Source organism: Xyrauchen texanus, chromosome 46 (assembly GCF_025860055.1).
Source record: "Xyrauchen texanus isolate HMW12.3.18 chromosome 46, RBS_HiC_50CHRs, whole genome shotgun sequence".
NCBI classification, from domain to species: Eukaryota; Metazoa; Chordata; class Actinopteri; order Cypriniformes; family Catostomidae; genus Xyrauchen; species Xyrauchen texanus.
Window position 1 is genome coordinate 20,782,755 of NC_068321.1, and position 22,610 is coordinate 20,805,364.

Sequence of the window (22,610 nt, forward strand, 5' to 3'; positions counted from 1 at the left end):
GAAAAATACCCGCAGAAAGCTTTGACCAAGACAAATATATTTGGCCGGTGCAATAGTAGGCCTATGGATAAAAGCATAGTTTCATTTTAGTCTTAGAAAACTGAGAGTTCGTACTGCGAGTTGCATTGTTTCAGGACAGGAAGTGGGCACTGTAATTCCTGTGCATGGGAGTAACTGCATTTTAAATAAGATTTCAGAAATCAGCAAGGTCATATATTCCAAAAAGTTCTGAACCAGGGTCAGAAAATAATGGGGGCTTGGGGCAAAAATGCCACCAAATGTAAAGGGACAAAAATTCGAAATGTGGGGCAAAAAAGCCATCATAATGTGTTCTTCTGTATTTATAGTATCAGATATATTTCTTAATATTCTATTTTAGGCCTAGATATACATTTTGCATGACATAAGATAATAAATACATTTATTGTAAAATGTTAATAAAAGAATAAAAAATTATTTTAGAAAATGTGTTCCTTTATAAAAGGTAAAGCATGCCCTTGAAAGGAAAAGTAATTTTTTGACACTCTTCTCAGAACCAAACCATATTCTGGCTTTTCTGTAATGCTGGTGAATTAAGCCGCCGATACACAAATAACACACATTTCTCATTAATCATTCATATGAGTCATATTAATCATTCATAGTTGTGCTCACAAGCCTTTTGTAAAATTGTTACATTTGCAAAGTTGATATCAGTAGGGCAGAGAAAAAGTCAGACTTTTCCCAATGCACACAAAAAATAAAAACAAGTTGTGAAAACAAGTTGCTTTAATGACATATTAAAGATACTGACATGTATCACGCAAAGAACTGGAGAATCGGAGAGAATGCAATATAAGGGACTTTTTGGTTGGGTCAGTGTACAGAGCATTTCTAAGTGAGGACATCCTGCGCCTGGTGTTCCACCAGCATGGCCATGTTCTTAACATCTCCACACCAGGAGTCCAGACGATCCTTCATGCCCTTAATCTGTGGAGATGGGAAAGAAAACTTGGTAAACTCTAAATATTAAAATTACTAAAAACCCAATAACACTAAAATACTACTCCACAAGTCCTTTAAGGCAAGAAGTACCTGCTGCAAGTCTAGTACTCTGGGTTGAACCCAGGTCATGTGAACTTTTTGGTCCACCTCGTCAATGCTTCCCTTGATCAGTCCAGCAGAGAGAGCCTTCATCACCAACAGCTCCACCTGAGGAAGAGGATAATCACTGGAATGTCTGGATAGCTTTCCCAGACATAGATTAAGACTAGCCCAGGATCACTGGTGACTGAAAATCCATCATTAATAACAGGTGTAATCGATGTCTGGAAAACTGGTTGTTTGAGGAGAAAACAAGATTAGCCAAAGAAGTAACAACTCTTCAGAAGCGATAAAAAAAAGAAAACCTTTTAATTGGAAGTCACTAATGCACACAAATCCAATATGAATATGACATAAAAATGTTCATTTAAAAAAAAAATTAAGAAATAAAACAAAAACCTTTTAAGTTCTGAGGTTGTTTTAAAATATCCTGTTTCAGTGGCATATCCAAAATGTAAGGCTTATAACTAAAAAAAAAACAAGAAGGGTCAAGTGTTTGATATCATGAGTAACAAGATCTCATTCAGATTCATTTTGTGTCATTTGAGCCATTATAGTCTGTGCCACATACTTGGCGCCATCTCCTGGAGGCCATATGTAATTAGAGTAAATTATCCTCTCTGCCCATATTTGGATGACTTCCATCTCTGGTTGCAATGATCTGAATCCTAATATGACTGGTTTAGCATTCAATGATGCTGGACAATATACTACATAATTTCCAATGAAGCCATCTGATCCATGAAAGCAAACCTGATTTTAGCCAGATAGCACAATATGTGCCATGTGCGCATTGGGCTTTGTGTGGATAACCTAATGATCCATGTATCCGATTACATTGTGTGTGGTCTTGTTTTAAAGATAATCACCTCCTCTAAGTAATGGTATATAAGCAACACTTGCTTACATGTATGTCAAAACCATATACTTAGCTAATACTTGCTATATTTTTGTCTTTGAGTAAAACAAATAGGCTGGTTGTATTCTACTCTTTGATAGCTTTTCAACACCATATGACACATGGCTATTTGATCAGTTTGATGTTTTTACAGATTACAATAATATGTACAATGCAAAATTAATAAATTATCAAAATGGAACACTTCAGATTTGTCAGCAAATTTCAAAGCACTTGTTTAAATTTGGTTATAATGCCTACATGCATTGTAAAGTACAGCTTTAAAGTTATTAATATTTTGATAATTGTGTTTTTTGCCGGCAGGCCAATCTGAGCTTAAAGGGTTAAAAGAGGGGAAAAAAACAAACCTCATTCTCTTGGATTTTGGCACTCTTAGCAATTTCCTGGAAAGTCAGCTGCCTGTGATTGGCCGGCCTTGTGAAAGTCATCTACGAATGAAGACAATCAATCATTAGGATTTTTTAGTATAGTCGTTTACATTAATAGTAACTTTTCTACCATTTTTACATTAACGCATAATTATGTACCAATTAACTCGATGACCATATAACCATTTGGAGCCAATTACAAAATGTATTTCAGACGTGTAACATTTATACCTCCATTACACAGAGTAACTGTATCTTCTGCATTAGATTGGCCTCTTTAGCTGCAAGATCAGGCTTTGGAGAGAAACAAAATGCATTGTTAACACAATATAAAGTCATGCAGAATGTACAATTCCATTGTACTTGGAATCCTCTTGAATACATATGCAGTGGAAAACAACTTCATATCTTAAATGCTGAGCCTAATTATGATGCTTCCAATATAACAACTTGTTTGCTCACCTGTTGACCCCAGGCAGTCTTCAGGGCTTGGAACTGCTCCACAATGCCCGCGTTAAATGCGTAGAGCGTGTCTATCAGCCACTGTTTGTCTGTGTTCCTCAATGACTCCAGGACAGGATGCATCAGCTGTGAATATCGAATTCATGTTGTTACAACATACAAAATCATCTACTGTGCCAGGCAGTCAGTTTGCTTCAGTCCAAGTACAGTTGACTATAAAATGACATCCAGTTCAGAGTTTTCCCTATATGCATTTTGCAGAGGTTCCGCACAAATAATGGGATTTCACATGGTTCATTTAATATTCTTTACACAACATAACACTTGTCAGCCCCAGTCAGATGTGCGCTTTCTACACTGCGAAAGTCACCCCACCACACACACACAAATACATCCACTTACAGTGACGTCACCGCATAACTCAAACTCGTTTCATTTCAAGTGGCCAGCGAGCCAATTTCTGAAACGTAGGATGGCAGGGGATCGCAATGTTTCACTTTACAATCAATTAGCGCTTTCCTCTGGAATATTAATGAGCCTTGCTTCCCATCTGTAAGTTTTGAGTGCATTTTGGTCGCTTAAAACTCTGAATGAAACTGCACTACATGGGTCAGTTATCAACACGGCTCAATCATGGATAAAGCAGCACGAGCGCAGAGCAGGTGTGGTAATTTGCGGACTGGTCTCAACCACACAGATTATGCGTATGTGAACCAGTGAGATGCAAGGCTATATAGAACCCACAGTACTAATCATGGTAGTGAAGAGCCATGCATGGTTTTGCCTATGTTACCATGAAATATCATTGTTAGAACTATGGATACTATGGAAGAACTATGGTGCACTTTCATAATTATGGACCAAGCTATCAGTTTTCCATCGGTGTAAAATCTGTCCTTTTCTAATGCTCTCTGGTTGTAGTAAAATGTAAGATGTTTTGTTTGCCTTCAGAAATTCCAAGACATGGCTGTAGTTTTATCAGTAGGAGCCTGATCAAAGGAATCTGTAAAGTAGACCCAACTTAGTCACACTGTCAGAATATTTCAATTTAACCATATAAAATTAGGTGTTGATTTTTCCCACAGATGTTACCACTGTTAATATCTGCATCCCAGCCTCAAAATCAATGCTGTACTGTCAAATGTGCATTTAAATGCACATAACATGTAATATGATTGGTAATTGCAAGGGTGCTACCAAAGCAGGTGCTGGTGCTACATTTTCAACAGGACTTTTGAGGGCACAAATAAACCCTAATGTGGCCCAGGCTGAAATTGACACCCCGCATCAAGGTATTATTTAACCAACACACGTTAATATGGGTCTGACATGCACAAAAGCACCGTGCTGTAACAAATTCTAAGGGAAACACTGCAATACAAACAGTGAATTGTAGGCACTTACCAATTCGCCAAAGTTGTACACACCCTCTCCGAGTAGGCCTGCCAGACCCAATGTGAAAGCTCTTTCTTGCTGCTCTGCTTCTGTTGTGAAATAATCACAATGTGATAGTGAAATTTTAACCAAAATTTTAATTGTACAAGCATCTTTATATATTTTCACCTGTAATGACACCTACAATACTATATATTGATTTCTGTAAAAATGTCGAGCTGCCACTAGAGGGCGATGCTTTCCTAAGTAAGTCACTAGAATGTAAACATCTAACAGAAGTTAGAATGTTTACCTGGCAAGTCTTTTGCTTCCACGCAACCCAAGTACCGCAAGGCATCCTTATAGTACAGGGCATGGTTGCCAATGATGCGGTAATATTTGCTTGACAGGTCGTAAAATCTCCCGTGCACTGATGTCACACCTGGTAGATTGTTCAGCATCTCTTCTGCTTCTTCTATTAATTTCTGCAAAATTATTAAAAATATTATAAATAAGACTTTTTGAACATTAAACAAATGTGCAGATCTCTCTCTTTTCCCAAGTATCACATAAAAGTGGGAATCGTGTAAGAGAAGAACTCTATAGTACTTATTAAAATAATAGATACAAATTTGTAAACTAAAAAAATTAAATGACCTTTGTTGCTGTGAGATCGTTGATGTCAAGCTTGAGACTACCAATTGAGGTTTTGCAGAGAATGACAGCCTCATCACTGGCCTTCACCTGATTGGGTAAATCAACAAACAATAATTTCAATACGGTGCAAATCTAGTCTTCAACTCTTTTCTAATAAGAGCTTGACAATAAATCTCAGACAGTGAAATAACTTCCTACTTTCTCCTTTGTTTTCTCAAGAAAGGTGATGGCAGTATTTGGATCTGTTGATAAAACAAGGCAGATATTAATTATTATTATATAATTATAAAAAAGTTTACTGTTACGAATACTAGCACTATTTTTGTTGTTATGTGCTACACAAAAGAATGAACCGAACAGTCACTCATACATGGATTTATCATAAAATTAACGCAAAGATCTCTAGCTAACAGCTGTTACCTGTCATTTGTCTAGCAACATGAAGGATGATTTCTACTAAGGACAGTGGGTTGATTCTGTCAAAACAAAGACATGAATATATTACATTTTTTAAATTGTATTCAATATATATATTACGTAATAGCTTTTCAGAAATATGAAACTATTACAATGAGCTGATGTTCTAAAGTGATCAATTGCTTTAGAGTTGCAGGAAAATACTTAAAGGTACAGTTCACCCAAAAATTTAAATTCTCTCATTATTTAGTCCCCCTCATGCCATCCCAGATGTGTATGACTTTCTTCCGCTAAACTCAAACAAAGATTTTTAGAAAAATATCTCAGCTCTAAAGGTCCATACAATGCAAGAGAATGGTGTTCAGAACTTTGAAGCTCCAAAAGGACATTAAGGCAGCCTAAAGTAATTCATAGGACACTATTGGTTAAATTGAATATCTCCAGAAGTAATATTATAGGTGTGGGTGAGAAACAGATAAATATTTAAGTCCTTTTTAAATTATCCTCCCTGCCCAGTAGGTGGCGAGATGCATAAAGAATGTGAATCGGCAAAAACAAAAGAAGAATGTGAGGTACAAAAGGACTTAAATATTGATCTGTTTCTCACTCACACCTATCCTATCGATTCTGAAGACATGGATTAAACCACTGGAGGGGATATGGATTACTTGTATGATGCCTTTTTATGCTTTTTGAACTTTTAAATTTCTAGCCAACATTGAAGCACCTACAGAGCTGAGATTGTGTTCTGCAGAAGAAAAAAGTCATACACATATGGAATGTCATGAGGTTGAGTAAATAATTAGAATTTTCATTTTTGGGTGAACTATACCTTTAAGGCCCATGTACATGATCACTGATTATCAGTGGTCAAACAAAAATAGGCCAATATTAAGAATTGTTACATTTTCAGCATTGGCAGATACATTTTCCCGTTTTCCGATTAGTTTTTCCAATCAGTTTAAAACTGATTAAATTCATAAACCTTACAAAACTTGCGCAAATCTGTTATTTCTCCTGTGGAGCGTTCGCAAATATTCCTTTCAAGCCTGTTTTATAATAGCCTGGATCAAAACTGTGTCCCACTGACTCAAGAATGTTACGTGACTATCAGTCCATGACACTTAATGCAGGCAATCCAGGCCAAATAAACCGGAAGCAGACAGAAGTTTGCTCTAGATCCGCACAGGTGCGATGGAGCAACTTCAAAGTATAGGCGCTTCACATGCACTATATGAAAATGTCATACAAACTGTATGTAAAATGTTTCTTTTTTGGAGAAAATGCAATTGCTAATGCACACATCCTGTTTGTGGTTGTTGGACTACTGTGTGCAATGTTGTTTTTGGCAATTCATGTACATGTAATTCACTTTTATATTAAATCGTGTGATATATCGGCATTATATCGGCCAACCTGCTCTCTGGATATCAGCATCAGCCATAAAGAAATAGAAAAAAAAAAAAAAACATGCCGGTCGAACTCTACTGGTTATACACTTACGGAGTTGTTTCAGAGTCATAGTAACAGAGGTATGTCTCATTATCAGAAAAGCGTCTTACCTGTGTTCAAAATCACTGATGAAGTTTTCATAGAGCTGTGGAAAACAAATTAGAATCAGATGTTTAAAGCATTTCTGATCAAATGTATGAAGTGTACAGATCCAGCCAAATTCTGATCCGATATCATACCTGAATGAGACCGTCCCCTTTGGCGAAATACGGGTCCTGAACGAAGACGGTCAACTTCAGGGTCAACTGATGCCACAATCTTTCAAAGGAGAGAGGAAACAAGTGTTCAATAAACAGACATTCACATCAGCAAGAACAAACTGTGTCATATTCTGTCAAACTTTTCTGCAATTGTTCTGATTGGTTTAAGAGTGTCTATATATCTATCTTTCCAGATATCAACTGTATGGTTGCTATTTTAACCTCTTAAAGGAATAGTTCACCAAAACATTAAAATGATCTCAAAATTTACTCACCCTCGTGCCATCTGAGATGTGTATGATATGTATAAACATCCATAAGTCTCCAGTGGTTTAGTCAATGTCTTCTGAAGCAATCCAGTTGCTTTTGGGCGAGAACAGACCAAAATATAACCACTTTTTTTTTTATCTGTTTTTGACAGTATTCTTCGTGGCGATCATGATTTCAAGCTTGATTAAACTTCCTTTAACACCATCTAACACTCATGCATCAAACGCTAGGAAGTGTAATAGACCTTGAAATCATGATTGTGCCTAATGACTGCAATGTCACATCAGAAGACATTGACTAAACCACTGGAGTGTTATGGATTACTTTTATGCTGACTTTGTGTGTTTTGGAGCTTCAATGGCCTGATCACCATTAATTTACATTGAATGGATCTACAGAGCTCCATAAAATGCATAGATATTCTTCTAAAAACCTTAGTTTGTGTTCAGCAGAAGATATACACAAACATATGGGATGGCATGAGGGCGACTAAATTATGAGAGAATTTTCATTTTTGGGTTTACTATTTTCACCCTTCAAAACAACAAAACAAAACGTTTTTTTTAAAGCAGTAGATTATAAACATACTAGCGATAATTTTCAAATAACTACAACATATAAACATTATACAATAAAAGGGCTTTAACTATCTAAAAACGTATTTTAAAGTGCACAAAGCTGATTATAATAATTAGTATATGTGAAGTAAGACTGCTTTAGCTTAGCATGCTAAATGACTCAGCTAGCCCACATTCACTGAATAAACACGCATATTTCATACTTTCTGTTGTAAAGATCATCCAGTGAGTGCCATTCCGAGGCCATCTCAGGCGTCGGACTCTTGCTCTGTTGTTGTTTGAGGTATCCGATGACATCTTTCATCTTGAAAGTGGATGTTTGAGTCTTTAAACAGAAGAATGAAGCTCTCGCTGCTGTCACGATTCGATCTTCTTCACCAATTGACACGCAGAGGAGAACTGAGCGCTACCGTCACCTAGAGGAACGGAGGAAAGACACGGCCGCTCGCTTGCTCTATCTATCTATCTATCTATCTATCTATCTATCTATCTATCTATCTATCTATCTATCTATCTATCTATCTATCTATCTATCTATCTATCCATCCATCCATCCATCCATCCATCCATCCATCCATCCATCCATCCATCCATCCATCCATCCATCCATCCATCGTTACAAAATACACATTTGCCCAGATGAAACTGAATTATGATCCAAATAATTTTAAATACAACATTCCTCTCAGTTTTTCATACATACTACACAGACATCTTTACCAATGGACCACTATGGCCATCTACAAAAATATAGAGCAACTCCAGAAAACATTTACCATCAAAAATCACTATTTATGTTGAATTGAGTTGATCCAATAATGACAATCTTGCCACAGAACAGAATTGAACACAGGAGGCCTAAAAATCTAAATGTTTAAGTTAAAAGGAAGAATGATTCTCATAAAATATGATATATCTTGTAAACTCTGTTTATTTTATTTATCGTAACTTTAAGTATTTCCATGCTCAGTTCGGTTCATCCTTAAACCAATAAATAAATAAATAGCAGTGCTTTGTCTTTGTCATCATTAATATTATTATCATTATCATCTTGTAACATTATTCTTAGGCCACATTCTTTATTTTTTTCTGTCTTTTTTTGCTTCCATGACATCATATGGTGGTAGTTTCATTACTGTAAATTAACTCTAGCGCTGTACAACCAAACCACGTTTTCAGTGTCCTTGTACAGAATATATTACCTAAAAACAGACCAACACTATAAACCTCAAATGAACTGAGAAAAACATCACCAGGTGTTTTCATCATGAGTACAAATCAAGAAGTTGTGTCAAAAGATTTGATTCTTTAATATGATTCACCAAGAGTTTTTGTTAACGTTTAAATAAGCATTAAATAATCTGTCCTGTAAAAGGACTCAAGTGCTCGTTACTGAACTGCAACATTCCAAATATCCTATCATAGTAATTCTGGTACACCCCATTAGTTTGTATCGCTGTCGCTTTCAGAATTATTGGGCTCTCCAAACTGTTGTTGGGCTAAAAATTGGAGTTCTTGTGGTTCCAATGAGGTCATTTTACCATCAGCTCCAATTATCATTGGCTGGATGACTTGCTCCCTAAAAAAACAATTTTTACAATTACTTGTTTGGACAGCTGACATTATACTGTTAATACATGTGTTAGAATTCCTGCTTGTAATGTTTAGGTTTTCCAAAATAGTAACCTGGAGAGTTTGTCGAACATGTTGACTAGTTTCATGGCCTCGGACTCTTTCTGTTCTTCAGTCATTCCCTCCATAGGGTTGGGCTGCTCTTCCTCCACACGTCCGGTTACAGGATTGATACTGTACAGCACAAAGAACAAACATCTCTTACATTACATTTGCAGGTGGCCATTACTGCATCCTACAATCTTGCATGAGGACAAGCTGCTATCTAGTTATGTTTAGAGAATGTAACAGAGTATATAATATTTTATATATGCACATCCTGCATTGATTCTGAAAATAAACTGATCATGCAAAAAAATAATTTCCTTTATTTAAGGATAGTGATAATATGAAGCCATTTATTATCACATAGTTGTTTGGCTCCTTTTTAAATCATAATGCTAACAGAAATCACCCAAATGGTCCTGATCAAAAGTTTACATACCCTTGAATGTTTGGTCACACGGCAGCTCGGTGATGGGTCGACTGATACCAGGAAGCGTTTTTTTAAAAGTTAATAATTGTAATTTTCGATTTATTTTTTACACAAACCTATCGATTTGGTCAAACCTATCGAAGGCATTAATTGATTGACTGGAGTCATGTGGATTACTTTTAAGCTGCATAAATATGTGTTTTAGACCGTCAAACAGCCAGCAGCCTCATGGCACCCATTCACTTTTATTGTATGGACATAAAAATCTTCAATTTGCTTCTGCTGAAGAAGGAAAGACACACACATCTGGGATGGCTTAAAGGTGAGTCAATCATGAGAGAATTTATATTTTTGGGTGAACTATTCCTTTAAGTAGCTCTCAATGGATGCTGCTAATCTTGTAAATTTTGTATCAATAAAATACTTCAGGAAATACTGTTTTACACTTTCATCTTATTGGTTGTGACGTACTGAGGCTTCGCCTCTCTGTACTCCTCAGTATCGCTGTCCTCGTCCTCGGAGTAGTGTCCGGGGTCTCGACCCCCTCGCATCAGGCCACGAGCGGCTAGCAGCCCTGCCGCGTTACCGTAACCTGTATACTTGATAAACCTGGAAACTGATACATGACAGAACAGAGAGCCATTATGAACCTCCACCTTCCTTGAAAATTCCTAGTACGCAATTATATATGCTCTAATTCATTATTCGAATGTAAAAATTACACATGTCACCTTTAAAGGAATAGTTCTACCCAAAATGAAAATTCTCTCATCATTTTCTCACCCTCATGCCATCCATGTATGACTTTTTTTCTTCTGCTTAACACAAACATATTTTTAGAAGAATATCTCAACTGTGAAGGCCCATACAATGCAAGTGAATGGTTGCCAAAACTTTGAAGGTCCAAGAAGCACATAAAGGCCACATAAAAGTAATCCAAATGACTCCAGTGTTTAAATCCAAATCTTCTGAATCGGTATGATAGATGTGGGTGAGAAACAGATCAATATTTAAGTCCTTTTTTACTAAACATTCTCCTCCCTGCCCAGTAGGTGGCGATATACACGAAGATCGTGAATTGCCAAAAACAAAAGAAGAATGTGAATGTGAGATTTATTGGGAAAAAGTTATTGATCTGTTTCTCACCCACACCTATCATATTTTCAAAAAAATGTCATTTGACTTCAGCAGAAGAAAGAAGTCATACACATCAGCAAGGGCATAGCAGCCGCAGGACACGTCCCCCGCACTCTTTAAAAAGATGCTTTTTGTCCCCCACACTTTTCCAAGCTAAACCCATACGAGTCCAAATGGTGTATACAGTATTCTTTGCGTTTTGTTACTTTGGGCTGATTGAGAGACAATCCAGCCAATCATAGGTGAGTTTCATGAGCCAAAACAACCCTTACATAATAGGCCGTTAGTTAGAATCCATTCATTTCTACAAAGTTACTTTCAACAATGCTTATTTATAAAAAAATTATCTGCATTGATGTTGATCTAAATTAATAATCTAGAGATGAGAAACACAAACAAGAGTTATTTATCTGCATATCGATCTTGCGTATTACGTGAAATGCACTGCAGAAAACAAACAAGGGACAATCCTTCTTTTAAGCATACATTGTAAGTGGAATTTATATCAGCACATGAGTCTTCATTAAGTTATGCTTTTTACATTGTTTGTGAGGTAATAGTTTGATTGGTTGTTTTTGCCAATTTAAGCAGACTACTAGATCCGTGGTAAATATGTAAAGCTATTTTTAATATCAGATCCTGTTTTTTTACCTCTATGTTTGTACTAACTGTAGGGATATGATAGATTTGCTTTGTTCTTATAATACTTAAAACCTCTACTAAAGTCTCTTTGTAAGTCTGTTTGATCGTTGATTTAGTGACTAACTAATTCCACACAAGATGCTCATTTTTCACCACTTTCTGGCATCACCAGAAATGGTCACTGTATAATTAAATGGATCTGAACGAATTTTGGTGAATGTAGTCAAAACACTACACACATTTAAATCCCACAATGCACAAGCACAGAGTAAAAAATAAAATTGTGCACATGCACAATTGTCATTATTGTAATTGATTAAATAATTTATTCAGGACCAGGTTGTGCTCAGTATTTTATTGTTATGTGTGAAAGCTGCCCTTTATTTTGCAGCAGATTTCGCAACACTTCAATCTTTAAAATACTACAAATATTAAAAGTAAATAATACATATATATATCTATATCTATATATATATATATATATATATATATATATAAAAATAATACATATATATTAATATATACTGTAATGTATTAATACTGCACTGTAAATGTTGGGTCTGTGCGAACCACCTACTGACAACTGTGCCCCCCTCCCACACACACACACACACACACACACTTTTAAAATGACTGCTACACCCCTGCACATCTGTTATGGAATGAGGGTAAATGATGAGATAACTTTCATTTTTGGGTGAACTTTCCAAACCGAATATTTTATTTTATTGAAATTTAGCATACCGCTCTCTTTGCACAGCACAAACAGGAACTCAGCGGCACAGTGCTTCACGTCTGTGTCTATGTGGGTCATTAGACGCACCAGCTTGTTTCGCAGGGCATGACCAACCTCGGGTCGGTTTTTGACATCTCGTAATGGGGGAAGCACCTGAGCAGACACACAAGAATTAGCACACACAAACATACAGTACTTCATCAGAACAAAGAAATCTCTCTTAACGATCTCCAAAGAAAAGTCTTAATCCAGTCTCACTTTCATTCGTAAGAATTTCCTTGTCTCTCTGTGAATCCGGGCACTCTCCGTCAGTAAATTTAATGAAGGCAGCAGGGTTTCCTTGAGCTTGTCTCCCTAGAAATATAACAGGTGGAGACAGTGAGGAATCAAATTGTTATATATATCTGAGCACCAGCTGTGTCCTGATGTAAAAATCCCCCAAGGCATTGCACACTCTCCCAATGCGCCCAGCAAAAAAATAACAAATGAACCAGGACACTGATAAAACAAGTGTTGCCCTGCTGTGTTTTGTGTGCTGGTCCCCCAGCATGGGATGCTGGTGTGCTGCTGTCTCCACCAGGCTTCTTAGCTAGCTTAACCAGATTTACCAGATAGGTTTTGCTGCTGAAAAGCATGGCTATGCTGGTCCACCAGCAAGACCAGCACTAACCAGCCTTAACCAGCTGGGAATTGCACGCTGGTTAATCTGGTCAATTTAGCAGGGACAGCAGCTCCCGGAACAGAAATAACAAATTAACTTTATCACAGGTTTTACACTTTTTCCTAACTAAGCATAAAATTTCTAATGTTTAAGTCATTTTTCTGTTCTCACTTAATGCTAAATGATGCATGAAGCGACAAAATCACAGCCAATCAGAACATATTTGATGTTTAAAGGGACAATTCACCACAAAATTAAAATTCTCTCATCATTTACTCTCCCTAATGCCATCCCAGATGTGTATGACTTTCTTTCCTATGCTAAACACAAAAAAACATTTTAGAAGATTGTTTCAGCTCTATATGACAGGTTTGTTAGAGAAACAGACCAATATTTAAGTCTTTTTTTCTATAAATTCTCCTCCATACCCAGTAGGTGGCGATATGCACAACTAATGCGAATCGCCAAATAAAAAAGAAGAAGAATGTGAAAATCAAAATGGAGATTTAAAGTAAAAAAGGACTTAAATATTGATATGTTTTTCACTCAAACTTACTGTATCATATCGCTTCCGAAGACATGGATTAAAACACTGGAGTCATATGGATTACTTTTACGCTGCCTTTAAATGCTTTTTGAGCTTAGAAATTGTGGTCTCAATTCACTTGCATTGTATGGACCTACAGAGCTGAGATATTCTAAAAATCTTAGTTTTTGTTCAGCAGATGATAGAAAGTCATACACATCAGGGATGGCATGAGGTTGAGTAAATTATGAGAATTATAATTTTTGGGCGAACTATTCCTTTAATCCACAGGTATGGAGAATTTTCAACTAATGAGATTTCACTGTGGGCAGAGCACCCAGCCCAAAATGACAAAAGTAGAAACCAACTGATTGACAAAATGTCTTGGCAGTTGCAGCTAGCTTGAAAAAAGTACCATATTATCATGGAAGAGATGTGATTTAATGTAGACACTTGATTTCATACATGTTGTTAAAGTTTTCTCAATAGTATCTAGCAAATTGTGCTATTAAATATTGTGACGAGGATAATGGCCGGGCCATGATAGTGCATGAATCAGTCAGTTGGAGAGTGAGATAAAGGGGAGCCGGAGGTGCCAGTTCGAGAGAGAGAGATGCACGTGGCCTAATTTTTTATGTTGTTTTAAGTTAATTCATATCATTAAAGTTTATGTTTATTTTTCCTCCTCCTTTCCCACCTTTGAACAGTTACAAATATCTATAGAGTGTTTATGCTGTATTGAAATAATTATTTTGTATCCAGTGCTCACCCTGTCGAGTCTTTTCTCCATAAACTGCAGCAACACTTTGACGGCATCCATGTTGACGCCCATGTACTCAATAGACCCCTGCTGGACTTTAGGCATCAGCAAGACATCAAGACATGGAAGGGGCAGGTTCCCCAGAAGGTTCACTGTGTGGCTGTAGAAAAAGAAATCACATTTACATTTAACCCAAAAATATGGACTGATAAGAATAATGGGGTATTCATGTGGCACAAAAATCCAGCCTTGAAGCTTTTCTTTTCACAAAATGACTAATTAGCTAGCAACAAGGTCCCAATGGATCTGCTCTAATTTATTAAGAATTGTTACAAATCAGAGCAAGGCACTCAGTCATACTTAACAGAATCTGTGCCAGTGTGTAACTGTTTCAAGTTCATAATTCAGTTTTGCATATTACTGAGTGGCCTTACAATCCATAAATCCTTGAGTCCATATTTTCCAAAAATATTAGATGTGTGTGTGTGTGTGTGTGTGTTTATCTATGTGCACCTGTGCATCTCCTCTGTGTGTTCCTCCCCCTCTGAGGTGCTCATAATGCAGTGTCTCAGTATGGCACCCAGGTGTCTATAAGTGGCTGCTTCCTCCTGGGCCAAACACACCAGCAGAATGTAAGTCCCATGATCCAACATTAGATCTGGTTCACTAATTAAACACTGTTATTTACACTGAGTGAACAATCAAATTGGAATGGATGTGTAATACCTATTCAACAAGCTTCTGTATGGGCATGATATTGACATTATATTTGTGAGGTTATAAAAAACACCCAAACACTTTGTTAAAATTGCAAGCAATGTAGAAAGACAGGCAAATACCAAATACTTTTGCAAGAGCACAAAATAACCAAAGTGTTAAAGGTTCTAAGCTTACTGAAATAATTTTTTTTTAAATGGAAGAAAGGGAACCAATCACAATTCAGTTTGCAATATGGAGCACAACAGTCTGGTTCCAGAAGTTAAAATCCAATTTATTATTTCCAGTGGGAAATTGATTTTAACGATAACTTATAAACCTTTAAAGACTGACATACCATGAGCTCTGAGGATGTTAATGGGTGGTGTATACTTCTGCTAAGGCCATCAGTCTATATTATTTCAATTTAATATTGGAATTTGTGGTGAATAACTACATTACCCATGATCCAGCTTAGAAAAATCTACCAATCAGAGAGTTGCTGCAAACGAAGTGCAGCAAAAGAGCTCTGGAGAACACTTAAATGACGCACTGTGAATGACTAGTCAGTCTTCCCACACTCTAAAACTATTGATATATTTGTATTAGAGCTGTCAGAATGAACGTGTTAACGTATGTAATTAATTAAAAAGTTTAGCGTGTTCAGTTTTCTTAATTTCGATAAACACATTTATTATTTGTAATGTTGTGATGCACCTCCTTGCTTGTTGGTTTGGTTCATTGCTTACAACTCATCTATAAAGACTTTTACGAAATCCCTATGGAAAAAATGTATGTGAAAATTACTTCTGGAACCAAGACTGTTGAAAAAGTGGGCCGGGCACTGTTGCCCTCGATTGTGGTGGATGCAAACACATCAGTCTAACCTCGTCCACCTTTCGACGGTTGGAATCGAAGGTGACATTGAAAAGAATCTTTAAGATTTCCATAGCTCGCTCCGTCTCCTGCCTCCCCAACGGGGGCAGCTCTGAGCACCCATCCACACCCGCACGGGCAACTTCGTATGTGTCAGGCCAACAGAGGTCAAGCGTGGCATCCAGAGCCTCTGACAGCAGACTAACACCCCGCAGCTCGCGTGCCAGCTGAGCTCTCACATCCACACGGAGGGCGGTAATCAGAAACGTGAGCCGCAGGTCGAAGAATCGAACGTCATGATTCCACTGAGGCTCGCGGCACTGTTTCATCCTCTCAACCAATCCCATGATCAACTGAAGCTCCGCCCCCGCCTCCTGAGCTGCTTCGCTGTTGAAGACAATGTTGCATAAGCACTTCAGGGCTTCCACGATCACTTCCAGGTCTGGGATCTCAGGTGTGATGCCCTCGACCTGACCCAGGCAGGCGTGTCGGATCAGTATCTGCATCGCATGGCGGGTGGTGAATGGAGCCAGGCTCTTCTTATCACGCGAGAGGATTCGGATGCTTTCCAGGCAGGCCAGCTGACATGACGGTTGGAGGTCTCGCTCCAGGAAGCCAAGCACTAGCTCGCCCAGCCGCTGAGAACAGTGAGAGATACAGTGAAATGAAGCCTTTGATCACCTGGTTTTGCTTCAAGACTCAGATTTTATATTAAGTGAAAGTGGAGATTTATAATAAAAAAAGACTTACAGGACCTACAGAGCTAAAAATATTATTCTAAAAATAACCCCCCATTCCTCCTACATCTGGCTAGCAATAGTAAATAGCAAATCATGTTCATGGCTATGAAATAAACTAAAGGCTATTGGCTATTTAAAAAAAGAAAAGAAGAAGCACTTTGCAAAGAGCTGCAACCCATTGTTTGGATGTGAGAGGCCTAATATCTCAATTGTGCGATTTTCATGTGATTCAATGTGGTTTGCCACTTACATCTTTAAATTCATGCTTCAAAACACTTTTGTATTGCAAGATATGTGTCCTGTTTTTACTAGAGTAGCTGCTTTATCCATATCAAAACTAATAAGACTCACTAACAACATTATTTTTAATGAATCTGCATGTTTACCTCCCATCCCAAGGTAATTTAATGAACTGGGTTTGAAATCCGGGAAATAGAGACATCGTTCATTGTTGTTATTGTAAACAGCTCAGTATATACATGGGTGACTGACGAATAATTGCAAAAATTTTCCCTAACTGTACGACACTACAGAGACTTCCTACTCTCTACACTGCAAACCTCCATAACTGCTGTTCCCAATTTGGAATCCAACTGTAACATGTCCTTTCATGACCCAATCAAGCAACACAGTAAATGAGATCTGATCATCTATTTGAAGCCTGTCTGTGATGCAATGCTTTAAACGAAATTCGTTCAACATCAGTCACTTACAAGATCCACACCATATCACACAGAGATAATGTTAAAGAGACATGTTAAAGTCATAATCTATATATTGTAATGATAAGTCAGTATTGCTGTTTGCAAACTGTTGGTTTGTTGTGGAAAGGGGCTTTTCAATTCAATATGTTAGTTCAGATTTAATGTAACAGAAATAAATTGGTCTGGGGACAGGATGACCCCTGAAAACAGAAGAATTACAGAACTATTGAGCTGAAATAGTTGCAGTGGTCTTTTAAAACACATTTTTAAGAATGTAAATATGTGCCTTTTACTATTACATTTTGTTTTTAAAAGTTAATGGATCTGTGACAAATGAATCTTATGTAGCCTATCCAACAGTAACACTGTAACATCAACATTTTTTGCATCTGTTCTACCTTCAGTGTAACCTCTTAGCCTATTGCTGCTACATTCAAAGTATTGTTGCTATTTATATATCTATATATAATTGTATACATATTAAAATGAAATACATACATGTATAACAGCACAATACACACTTTATGTACATGTTTATTATTGTGGAAGTGGTATTAGGGAGGCCAGCATGAGATGCTCACACCGCGGTCTGTGTGGTCCTAACACCTCAGTATGGTATAGTGACGGGGACACTATATTTTAAAAAGCACCGTCTTTCGGATGAGATGTTAAACCAAGGTCCTGTCTGTGGTCATTAAAAATCCCAGGGCACTTCTCATAAATGTGTAGGGGTATAACCCCCGTGTCCTGGCCATATTCCTCCATTGGCCCTTATCTATCATAACCCCCTAATAATCTCCATCCCTGAATTAGCTACATCACTCAACCCTCCTCTCCACCAATAGCTGGTGTGTGGTGGGCATTCTGGCATGTTATGGCTGCCGTCGCATTATCCAGGTGGATGCTGCACAAAGGTGGTGGTTGAGGAGGATCCTCCTATACTATGTAAAGCATTTTGAGTGCCTAGAAAAGAACTATATAAATGTATGAAATTATTATTATTATTGTAATCCAGTTCATCTGTCAAAAGTTTAATTATGTATCAGTATTATATAGACCATCAACCACCCAACACTTTCACCATTAAACAATCCATATTGGTCAAACTATAATGCCAACATCACCAACAATGTGCTGAAATGGGAAAATAATCCTGGTGTAAACACTGCGAACAACAACAAAAAAGTCTATAGTGATGCCATTTTTGGCTTGTCTGAACCCCATTGATCCCCATTAAAGATGTTCTGCAAACATCTCTACACAGTATTATATTACAAATTCCTTCTTTCCCATCATGTGATATTATAAAAACCTTCTTTGTTTTTATTGCCAAGTCAGCCCACCAAATTCATCTAGTCTGTATTCTTAGCCAATCAGGAATGACAAAATGACTTTTGGGGTTCTACACTAATGCTGCACTAACATGAGCTATCCATATACTTCTGGCAAATGTCCATTCTACCTCAAAAGGCAAGCACAAAAGAAGTACACATTTTAAAAACATTAAACAAGTGTGCAATAAATATATGAATCATTATCTGACATAAGGCGTAGAGGCTTCTTATGTTTATTGTAAATCCATTGTGAAAATCTTTGCTAGTACAATATTAATGCAATGTCTGAAATGGCTAGAGATAGCAATAAAAAGCTTGTTTTGCTGGGCTGATTTGCTGACTGTTTACATTATGACGACAGGTAAGGCCTACCTCTCTGTCTTCCTCCTCCCCTGTGGTAAACGAAAAACACTGTGACTTCTAGAAGTGAAAAAAACACATAAAAAATGACACATATTAATACAACGGTGAAAAACACTATATACTGTACATATATGAAAACATAAATGGAAATACGCTTTATGCAGTGAGATAATACAAAAGAAAATAAGATCTCAGCTGCTGCTATTACATAAAACATATGATTCCTTTACAGGCTGTAAACTAAATGGTAATAATAAAACCATAATATCTTGCTCTGTTTACTACTGACAGTATTATCAATTATGTCTTAAAGTAAGATTAGAGCGCTTAACTGGGCAAACCTCTGTGATACCAGCTCACGAAGCATCAGTATGAGCCTAAGAAATCTATTTATGTTGCTTGAGTCCTAATCCTACCTGCATCATGCAAAGTTCTTCAACCCACATGACTATCAAGGGAAGTCAGTTTCTTGCTGGATCAGTATCGCACATTAACCTAATTCTAATCATATTAGGATCATTCCGTAAAAATCTAAAGGTCTCCGCTTAGCCTTTAGATGTGCTTTTAAATATAAATAAAAAAATAGCTCAAATGGAGGGCTCGATGGCCTAAAAAACAGCATATGACAAATTCAGTTGTATCAGTTCTAGTTAGTTCAAATTGACTTGAATAATATATTTGTTTAACAGCACGGTGGCTCAGTGGTAAGCACTGTTGCCTCACAGCAAGAAGGTCCTGGGTTTGAGTCCCAGAGCAACTAGGGCCTTTCTGTGTGGAGTTTGCATGTTCTCCGTGTGTTTGTGTGGGTTTCCTCTGGGTGCTCTGGTTTCCCCCACACTTCCAAAAACATGCAGGTTAAGTGAATTGGAGACTCTAAATTGCTGTGTGTGTGTGTGTGTGTGTGTGTGTGTGTGGACTATCACGCAGTGGCGAGAGAGAGAACATCTGAAGTACATCCCTGCCTGCATAATGTCTTCAAAACTAGATGATGTGAGTCAAGAGTCAAGTCACAGCACAAAAGTGCTCAGCTTTATTTATCAAGCCTCTTAATGTTAAAATTCTAAATAATAATATAATTGCTTTTTGAATACCTGTCAGGAAAACATGATGGTATATTTTGTATTCTATTCTGATCTGTTTTGAACAAAATAGAAATCCACTCTGCTCTATTTTATATAATGAAATTATATTCTATAACATTCTCCACTGTTCTATTCTGTTATTCTATTCTATCTATCTATCTATCTATCTATCTATCTATCTATCTATCCATCCATTCATCCATCCATCCATCCATCCATCCATCCATCTATCCATCTATACACTCTGCTCTATTCTATTCAATGAAATTATATTGAATTCTGTTCTATATGTTATTCTGTTCTATTTTATTATATATATTCTACTCTCCTCTATTCTATTCAAAAATATATATTCTATTACATTCCCTTCTTTTCTATATTTTAGGTTCTGTTATTCTACTCTATTCTCATCTGTTTTATTCTGCATTTTCTACTCTGTTCTATTCTATTCAAATACATTCTATTCTATTACATTCCCTTCTGCTCTCTATATATTTTTTACAATCCAATACTATACTATTCTGTTCTGTTTTATTCTATTCTATCTTTTTTCATTCTACATCTTCTATTCTGTTCTATTCTATTGCATTCCCTTCTGTACTATATTTTATGTTCTGTTATTCAACATTATTTTATTCTATTATATTCTAAATGTATAACAAACAACACTCTATTGATAAAACGCTATGACATCCACATCTATAAAGGCTAAGGATGTAACAATTTATTTCATTTACTAATGCAATTTTATTATGCGTTTACATTTACGATAACCCCACAAAACATGTATCATTCTGATTATGGAAGATCCGCATCGATGGTGTTTGTTATGCAATGTTTACAAAACACTGATTTATCAGCCTAATATCACCGTGCAGCAAACGAATTCATACACGATCTATTGGAAAACCCTCACAATAGACACTTCCTCCCATAACGTACACATGCATCACATTATAACAGCCTTGTTTTACATACATTTATAATGCACTGACAGTTACCTCTTTATTATAGGTCTGTAAAGCTGTCAACGCGGCGTCTTGATCGCCCGTTTCCATTTTCTCTATGATGGCATTTAAGTCCATTATCATCGCTGCTTCTGCTTTCAGGAACAGCCAAAAATCATGTAAACACAATCCGCTTCAATCCTCCAGTTTTATCCGAGGGATCCAGAAACCGCTGGATGATGCGATTAGAGGGGATTGCGAAAACCACTATAAATAATCACGGGATATGTAGTCCTGATAGACTGCAGACAGGTCCCGCCCTTGTTGTCGTTGGTGAATCCACATGAACGACGTCTCAACTGTCCAATCACAGACTGATAGTAGGAGCCCCCATTTCACACATCCGGGTTGGGGAGCAGAAGTTTTTATTTATTTATTTATTATTATTTGTTTTTATTTAAACTGCATATTAACATAAATAACATCAAGAGAAAATTCCACACAATCAACATTGCATAATTTCTATCTCAGGTACAAAGGGTTCAGTTATTCAAATGATAAGATATAGAAAAATTAAACAGATAAAAATGCCAGAGTATAGAACAAAACAAACAAACAAACAAACAAACAAAAGGATAAGGTGCCATTTATATATCAATTTTGTATTTTCAAACAATATTACAAGCCCTGATGATTTTTTATTTTTTTGTATTTTTTCACTTATACAAAATATTGCAGTACTGCTTAAAATCATTTATAAAATGAAAAAAAAAAAAAAATGAATTTATGTATATGAAACTTCCCCATTAAAACTAGCAATTAAATTATATATGCTTTATCGTTATATCCCACAGTCATTAACATACAGTATATCATTATATCAGTCCTACACAGTTTTACATCTACATTGAGTTTCCTTTTAATGACATTTTCAACATCATCCCAAAACATCTTTGTGCAAATACAATGAAAGAATAAATAAAAAATGGTTTCTTTTTCATTATTACAGAATTCACACAAGAAATCAATATTCAATTTGAAACATTCCAATACATGTTTCACAGATTAATTATATGCATTATTTATATGAAACTTACTTTATTTTGTTATTAACAAAGAATTTATCAGCTGTTTTCCAAGCCTTACGCCAATTTAAATCTCAAAATATTGATGACCAAAAAAATCGAGCTGGGGGACATGTAACATTATTTATTAAATTCCTAATGCAATTATTTGAAACGTTGTCTTTTAAGATGTTAAGGTTAAGAGGTTAGGATTTTCACTACAGTCATTCTTGAGAAGAAACAATACCTTTTTGGGTATAGCGTCCATCACAATTGCAAGTTATTTAGGTCTAATTAGGATTTTAAACTTATTAAGAAATTCTGTGTATGATAACAAACCTCCATCACTGTTCATTAACTGTCTAACCAATACAATATTATTATCAAACCATATA

General features: G+C 36.5%; 2 protein-coding genes across 3 annotated transcripts; both read right to left on the reverse strand.

Annotated features, from left to right (window-relative positions):
* Positions 1-656: 656 nt before the first annotated feature.
* psmd13 (proteasome 26S subunit, non-ATPase 13) lies at positions 657-8,232 on the reverse strand. Its single transcript, XM_052119830.1, has 13 exons — positions 8,044-8,232; positions 6,972-7,050; positions 6,843-6,877; positions 5,284-5,339; positions 5,062-5,105; positions 4,864-4,950; positions 4,520-4,691; positions 4,237-4,316; positions 2,833-2,958; positions 2,602-2,664; positions 2,350-2,430; positions 1,075-1,191; positions 657-969 (listed from the first exon to the last, which is right to left on the reverse strand). Exons 1-13 carry the CDS (start codon positions 8,142-8,144, stop codon positions 874-876), a joined length of 1,137 nt encoding a protein of 378 aa, XP_051975790.1. The 5' UTR covers positions 8,145-8,232; the 3' UTR covers positions 657-873.
* A 521-nt stretch (positions 8,233-8,753) lies between these two features.
* On the reverse strand, positions 8,754-21,403 carry ric8a (RIC8 guanine nucleotide exchange factor A). 2 transcript variants are annotated; one of them, XM_052119833.1, is made up of 10 exons: positions 21,206-21,403; positions 19,132-19,179; positions 15,993-16,619; positions 14,923-15,017; positions 14,419-14,569; positions 12,721-12,816; positions 12,471-12,615; positions 10,419-10,563; positions 9,527-9,646; positions 8,754-9,419 (listed from the first exon to the last, which is right to left on the reverse strand). In XM_052119833.1, exons 1-10 carry the CDS (start codon positions 21,293-21,295, stop codon positions 9,284-9,286), a joined length of 1,653 nt encoding a protein of 550 aa, XP_051975793.1. In that variant the 5' UTR covers positions 21,296-21,403; the 3' UTR covers positions 8,754-9,283. The 2 variants fall into 2 exon arrangements, with proteins under 2 accessions (XP_051975793.1, XP_051975792.1); XM_052119832.1 differs by having other exon boundaries at positions 10,392-10,563.
* Positions 21,404-22,610: the final 1,207 nt, after the last annotated feature.